General features: G+C 38.0%; 1 protein-coding gene across 1 annotated transcript in view; it reads right to left on the reverse strand.

Moving 5' to 3' along the window:
* The window catches only part of pcdh11 (protocadherin 11), a 131,852-nt gene that overhangs the window by 41,731 nt on the left and 82,068 nt on the right, over positions 1 to 8,053 (reverse strand). The window contains exon 7 of the mRNA XM_025062961.1: positions 7,903 to 8,053. This exon is cut by the window's right edge and continues 54 nt beyond it. Coding sequence (XP_024918729.1) covers positions 7,903 to 8,053 — 151 coding nt within the window. The remainder of the gene's footprint in view (positions 1 to 7,902) is intronic.

An 8,053-nucleotide genomic window follows, 5' to 3' on the forward strand; every position in this document is an offset into this window, starting at 1 on the left:
TGCTGCTGAGGGTATGTGAAACAACAAATTTAATTTATTTTTTTCTTATCTTTTATCTGCAATCTATGAGCAATTATGTCACATCTTTCAGGACACATTTTAGTTTGCTGAAATGAACAACTTTGGTAACTCAAAGTATCTGAAGGTAAAGTGTTTTAAGTAGTGTATTAGGTGTCTTAAATTAGATAATTCTTTTGTTTGTTCCACATTGACAGACATTATCTTGGGTATGTTCATCATATGGCACACACTGGCAGAAGTAGTTACTGCTCTTATCTTATAGCAGGAAGGCAAGAACAGGTTTGTTGGTTTGATTTCCATTTCTTCTGTATGTTGTCTCCATGTACGTTTCTACACCTACTCTCATTTCCTCCCCCAGTTCCAAAATCTTGCAAATTGGGAATTCGGGTGTATTGGACATTGACAAACCTGTTGATTATTGTCATTGCCTAAGCCCTCTTGTGAGCCTAAATATACCTTTAATTTCCTATAGATTTCCCCTGGTTATGGTGCTAGTGTTTAGTCTTTTTTATCATTAATTTGGGAAAATTATTCCACATCATTACTCATTCACAGAAATACAAGTGAAGAAATTAAAATATGACAATAATAAAATGCAAAAATACTAGGTTGCAACAGTTACAAAATACTCTCCCAAAACACCTAAAAAACCCTAATTGGTCCCCATCAAGCCCGCGTTAAAAACCCAACCAAAAAAAAAACAAAAAAATGTGTAAAGCAATATAAAACTAAAACATTAGGCATTGGTTTAGGATATTTTAAAAAAGAAACACTGGGGAATGATGGTTTTGAAAAATCTCTTCATATCTCCTCTGTCTTGTCTGTCTGAGATGTGGATGATTGCTCCACAAAGCTCCTGTCTCAACTTCACAGAAGTCTTTGGCAGGACAACAAAGGAGGGGCCTAATACTCTGGACTCTAACATGACACTTTGCACTTGTTTGAAGGAGGGTGGAGAGAGATTTGTGTGAGTTGAGTTGACTCCTGCAGATCAATACCTCATCTTGCTCTCCGAGACAACGGGTGTGGCATTTGAACTAGATAAAACAAGGGGTTTCCCTTCACCACACCTCTGAGCACTGAGCACTACCGCCAAATCCCAGTTGGTTGAGAAGGATACAGATGAGTCCATCTAAATCCTCTCCTGACTCCTATGTAGACCCCCGCGGTCAGAAAAGGAGAGATCAGAAATATATCTGAAATCATCTGAAAAGGAAAAGTCCAATCTATGTAGGTTAATACTAACTGTTGAATTCTTTAACTCTCCGGTGGCTCCACTGGGGCAACTGCAAAAAGTTTGAAGAGCCAGAAGGCATAAAAGCTTTGCTGTATTTATATCAGAAAAAAAAAAAAATATAAGCAAGGATCCTTTGTGGTGCAATGATGTAAAAAAAAAGTTCTCCACGTCCTCCACGCTACTAAATTATGTGCAGAAGGAATTAAATACACACATCACAGTCAGGACATGTTGTGAGATGAATGAGACAAGCTCAATCGTGTCTTTCAATATCTACCAGAGATGTACCCTTGAGCAAGGCACTTTATTCTTAATTGCCTCAGTGAACCTGCTCATTTGTCAGCAGTCGGTGGCAGAGCACGCTGGCAGGAGTAAAGGTTGCACTGGCAGCTCTAAGGGATGTAAATTTGAAGGAGGCCATTCCTATCAAAGAGCACGGCGGCCCAGCCAACATTACATTAATACGAGTTGAGGGCGGAGGAGAAAAAGAACGAGAGAGAGTGAGGACTCAAGCCACCATGTCTTCCAGCAGTTGCTCATCTTTCTAACCTGTGGTCAACCAATTAACTGGATCTTGCTACTTTCTCCGACTTTTAACACTCATAACGATGGCCCGCCCTCTGCTGGGTGTCAGCTTAGTCTTTCCCCCTGGTCGCTGGTGACATTGTTACACTAATTACAGCTAATTGTTCTTTGCTGAATGGATTTAGTCACATTTCTAATGATATGCCATTGGTCAGTGTCACAAAGTTTCCACAGCAAATTTCAACAGGGAACAGGGAATTCTCACAAATGAATGTAATTAAGAAGCACATTCATTACTTCTAATTGCATATGAGAACACTCAAAGTGAAAGTTAGATTAGAATTATATGAATAATTAAAGTGGAACACGGTACTGAAGACTTAGTCATGTTTCTGTCATGTTATCTGTCAACCTGACTCTACACAGGAGTTAAAGCTCAAACCTAACTAGAAGACAAATTTGGAGATTTTACAGTGTGATTCATCATGCTGGGTTCCGTAGCAACAAGAAACCAGTGGTTTGTGTGGAAGAACAAAGACAAACTTTCCAAAAGTCCCAATTTAACATGCTGGGACCAAAACCATGACTAAAATGTAGTCTTAGCTAAGTTAACTTTGCTTCAGTGCCTCGTCATTTGGCTAAACGGTATCTTTAAAGTTGTGTTATTGCCGTCTACTGGGATTGTTTTCTACAAACACAAGCTAAATAAATAATAGAGGTAAATGGCAGTTTCCCTTGACGGAAAGTCAATAAGGGTTTACATTTGTACAATTCTACAGTTCATTTTAACTCTATCGCTTTTTCTACCATTTCATTTAACTGTATGTTAGCTATAGAATTGTTTGGAATTTTGTGTTTCAGTGACAGCTTGCTGTCAGGTTATATGCTGAGCATTAGAAAGTGTTATATTCATGACTGAATAGAACTGCTAATTGTGAAACTTTCCAGAATGTTACCTGTGTGATCTTCTCATCCTTGAATCTGCTGTAGGCACCAGTTTATAAAAAGCTTGTGTTCATCGAATTTAATTAGATGTATCCTTTTGCCTGTTCAATAAAATTTCCTTTATCTTTCTGCCTAAAAATATTCTCAGATAAGAGCCCACAGCTAGAAACACAGCTACATTATTCAGTTTACAGAAAGACTAAAATGAACTAACATAAAAATTAACCTGATGAAAAGCACAGCAGTGATTTTACCTCATTAAATCCCCTTTGTTCCAGGAAGAATTGTCTGAACAGTTGAATGAACCAGTCTTAGTGTGACAGTCATTAACAGTCAAACATACTGGGAAGAGTCAGAGATGACGCAGAACTAAAATAATAAAAAAAAAGTGTTGGCCTCACTATGTCATGTCAAGCAGTGTTTGTTCGAGATAAGAAAAAAAAGTGTTGTAAATCATTTAACCAGAAAATTGGCTGTTGTTAAAATGAGTGCAATTATACAAATGTTGGAATAACAGAATCAGAGTGGAGAGCAAAAAAGTGACAAAGAAAGATTTATATCAGATGATGTCATACTGGAATTTTTATCTTCAAAACAGATTGCACAAGGTAGAAAAAGTAAATATATCAATCACAACCTGTTCTTTTTGACTAAACAATCCCCTCACACAGTGTGGCACGTTTAAAACTATAATCCTATTATATGTGCAGTATTTAGAAGGGATTGGCATATTTTAATAGCAGATTAAGATCTTGGACAGACAAGGCTTAAGCCGGTCATTTGAAAGCCATATGCCACAGATTAACATGCGGCACTGGAGTAAACCTGTTTGCATGTTCAGGCAACTTAAAGGTATACGTCACAATCTCCTTGAGTGCTCAGATGAAGGGGGTGGCGGTGTATGGTGCGGGTAAGATTCTGAATCGCTCAGGAGAAACAAAATAAGTACAAACAAAAAGAAGTTTAAACAAAACAAAAGTTAAACTCCCTCAGGGCCGTGACCTCACTTTGATACACTTTTTTGTCAGGGTTTGTCACCAATCACTGTTTGGGACATGACAAGCCCCGTCCTCAACCTTATATGTAAATTAAAGATATAACAACAACTAAGAATAACTCTACCTACATGATGTGTATTTTTGTATATGTCTAACTCTTTAGATTAGATTAGATTTTATTAGATTACAGGTACAGAGCATTGAAAAGCAGATTGCATCTAACCAGAAGCGCTAAAGCATTAGACATTACACATTTAAATACAGATGTTCACAAAATAAGGGATCAGTGCTTATACTAATATATATATATATAGTAATGCACAATTATGCATTCGTAAATATTGTATAGACCCACATATATACATTACACAAAATGGCTAAAATTGGCCAAGGTAAATAAATTCAATAACTGGATTTTTCTTTTAATGTTTGTCTAAATGAGCACTGTTTTTTTTGACAGCAAATGGTGGATTCTCCTCCGTATTTAAAAAGTAATTTGCCAAATGCAGTATTTATACAGGAGATAATCCTGATTATTAACAAAAACAGCAGCATACTCCAGCCAAAGCAGATATGCACCACACATCATTATGTTTCCCTGTTTTTGATGTTTTGATGAAGAGTTGCAATTTGCCAAAAAGGAGGCAGGTACAATTCATCACACCTAATTGCGAACATGCAGTTATGCAAAAGCCTGCAGTCAGAGGCACGGGGGGTTGGACCAAAAATTCACACATGCTAATGATATTAATTTGCAGCTATTATCTGTTTGTCGAGACAGAGGGAGAAGGAAGAAATATCAAAACCCTGTTCAACAATGTACAAAAAAAAGAGGTGACAGGACAAGACTGATGACAGAGTGGTAAAGTAAGCCTGGAGGGGGAAGTGAGAGCTCATAAAAGGAACAGCCGCCTCACTCATAAATAATAGAAACATAAAATCTCATATGAACTTTATTCCAAGAGTGGGTGGTCTAATAAAGATGCAGGTTTAAAGAGGAGTCAGAGGAGTTGAGAAATTCATTGTCATAAGAAGGCCACATGGTTCGCCTTTGGCACAGACAATTTTTCAGATCAAGTTGACATTCTGGTGCACGATGTGACACCTTTATGAAATAACACTGCCTTTGACGACTAAAATTCTGTCTTTACCATCGTCCGAGTACTTCAATCAGTATTTCAATCTCCCACCTGAGCTGTTTCCTCTCTCCAGTTTTTGTTTCTTGCTGTCTTTTGTTTTACAAATTGAGATGACACAATAAGAGATTGTCACAGCTAGACCAGCCTGGCACTCAATGATAAAACCATATCTTCATCATCCTCTTCCTCCTCTGTCACCAACACACTCATCCCTGAGACAGTGTGGATTGTGAATGCTGGTTTAAAAGGTGTGGTTAACAAAACAGCAGCATTCTGTATGTGTGGATTTGTAACTGATCATAGAAAAAGTGTTTAAATTGAAGTGTACAACAGTCCCATCTTATACTCCCACTGTGATTTATAATGTCAGTAAACATTTTTCATGAGAAGGTTTATGGACCCAATCACTACCTTCATGTGTTCTCTGACTGGATATGATGTCAATTTTGTCCATTATGGTTCTATAAAAAAACAGCCCAGTAGAGAATGGCACATATTGTATATGTACAGTAACTCACCAATTAAGTGAAATTGTATTTTTACATTACACTTAATCATCTCTCACAGCACACCACTGTGGTTGGGCATCACTGTCTATGTTATTGGCATTGACTTCTTAAATTAAAAAAGGTAAGATTTTTGGGGGGTGGGTGCAGGGGGGACCACAAAATCAGGTTGTTGTTTTTTTAGATCTCTTACCACATTTCCACCACCTTATTTGTTGTGTCCACTTTGTAGCACTCAATTTGAAAAATATTATAGATATTAAATTGGGCTATTAAAATAATCCTCCATGTAAATGTAATACATTTAAACAAATCTGTCTCTAGAGGAAAAACGGTTAGTAGCGCAGTATTTGAATAAGTTTATGAAGTATGAGAAGTGTGTGTCACTGGCTGCTAATGAGATGGTGAGAAATTGCCTTCCTGTACATGAATCACATATATGAATCACTGCTGTCACCATAGTGAATATATTAAATTAAAAGCTGGGGAGGGTGAGGTTTGATCATTAGATGAATGTGTTTATACATGTGCCGCATACATGTGTACATGTATTTCCATCTGGGAGGAGGCGGACGTGGAGGTCACTTTGTTAAAAATGATCTCCCGTGGTGGGCCTCCAACAGCAACAACTGCTCTCATCAAAAATAGAGAAATTCACAAATGGGCTGGACCTTTGCATGTAAATGAACAGGACACCACTGCCTGCATGTCAGCCGTCTCCTACAGTCTTACAAATGTATTCACAATCACACTCACAGTGACACCCCAGCCCGGGAGCTGTCAGCACAGCTGCTGGGGAGGCACATGCATCAAGGACTGTTGTCTCACTTACGGCTATGACACAACGACTACAGTGTATGTAGGTGTATGCCAGCATTATATATCTACTTGCCTTATTGTTGATCCTTTTTTTGCCTTAAAAAATGACTGGTGCATTGACAGTTAACTCTGTGCCAGTGACGTGCTGTCAGGATAAGAAAAGTGAACACTAGCTGTGACCAGCTAGACATTAATTAAAACGATACCAAAGCTGAAGCGTTCTCCATCATGCTCAAGTAGTTTTCATTCAGTACTTCAGCTTGAGATATCTGTACCCAGCAGGGTCTATGGTGCAAGATTTGCAATATGTTTGAGAACCCTAACAGCAGAACACAGAGGTTTCTCCATTGTCTCTTGTCAATTACTGCAAACCCTCACTGTAAATAGTAAGAATGACAAGAAAAGATATGGGAAAAATTACGATATATAGGCGGGATATTTATTATATTATTAACGTATATATATTTACCCTTTACGAACCTCCCTCACACTGTTGTCAACACTCCCTAGACTGTATTACCCTTCACTACACAATTATATGCACAGTATATAATTAATATAACATAATATATATATATATATTATATATTATTATATTATATATTATTATACATATAATTAATAGACAGATACATACAATAATTGACAAAAACAATGAAGAAATATATATATATAGTCTACTTAACTCTGTAGAGTGGACATGTTTACTGCTTCTTCCACAAGCATAACCCTAATATGTTTTTCCACCGGAATATATGCAGAGCAGGTTCCTGGGCTTCACTTGTCTATCTGCACACACCATTGCTCTGTGCAGCGCCTAAAGCATTTCTTGACAACATAACACACAGGCCACAGTAAGGTCTGCTCGGATCTGAGCCTCACTTCAGTGTGAGGTACAGGATGTAGGTTTACCTTCAGAGAATGAGTGTGTGACAAGGACACATCGATGCTGGTCTGAGAATAGCCTTGGTCATGTAAAGGCAGTGCAGCAGCATTTCTGCTGCATTATCAGAATCGTTGCTATGGGTTTCCTCCAACACAGGTGAAAAAAGCCATAATTCTCAGTGTTATCTTGTCTTAAAAATCCATCTATTTCCTCCTGTGAGTTATTTTACTGTAAAAAATCTGCATTTCAATCAAATGCCTACGATAATGTTTTTTTATGGCGAAGCATCATTGGGCAGTAAGCCATGGTGTGACAGATGTCTCAGGAATCATTTGAATAAAATCACCAACACTGTTCCAACTTCAGAGGCGTGATTCCATATTGAACAGCTTACTGGTTCACATTTAGAAAATGCAGGCTTAGGAAATTTATCCTCCACATTAAAAAATACTGCGTAAGTTACTCCTTTAATTCCACACTCCAGCAGAAACATGTTGTGTAAGTTTTCTAATAATGCATCTGATATGGGACACTGATGGGTTTATCATTTTTCAATGGTTCAAATTTGATCCATGTGCCAAAAGGTGTACTGGTGTGTAGCTATGCCTTTACTGGTTTAACAATGGAAAGTGTGTTGTGAAAAGCTGTGTTTTTATAAATCAACACATCTGTTGTATCAATAAATAATTTCACTTACTAAATACACAGATGGCAACTGGTTAATTAAACTGTCGAGACTCATTTAAAAAAATCAAGAATAGAGTTGGTTAAAAAAAAAACACGCAAACAAACACAATGTTGGAAAATCCCAAATATCAACACTCACTGGATTCAGGGTCTGAGTTTCCGTCTCCCTCGGTGCGGCTGTTGGGTGATGTTTGCTCATAGTATTCCTCCTGGGGAAAGCTGAGGGGGAGCGGCTGGGTGGTGCTGGTCGCGCTGCTCGGCTCTGGATCTCCCAGGCCGCTATCACTGCA

The sequence above is a fragment of the Cynoglossus semilaevis genome, chromosome 15 (genome assembly GCF_000523025.1).
Source record: "Cynoglossus semilaevis isolate Cse_v1.0 chromosome 15, Cse_v1.0, whole genome shotgun sequence".
NCBI classification, from domain to species: domain Eukaryota; kingdom Metazoa; phylum Chordata; class Actinopteri; order Pleuronectiformes; family Cynoglossidae; genus Cynoglossus; species Cynoglossus semilaevis.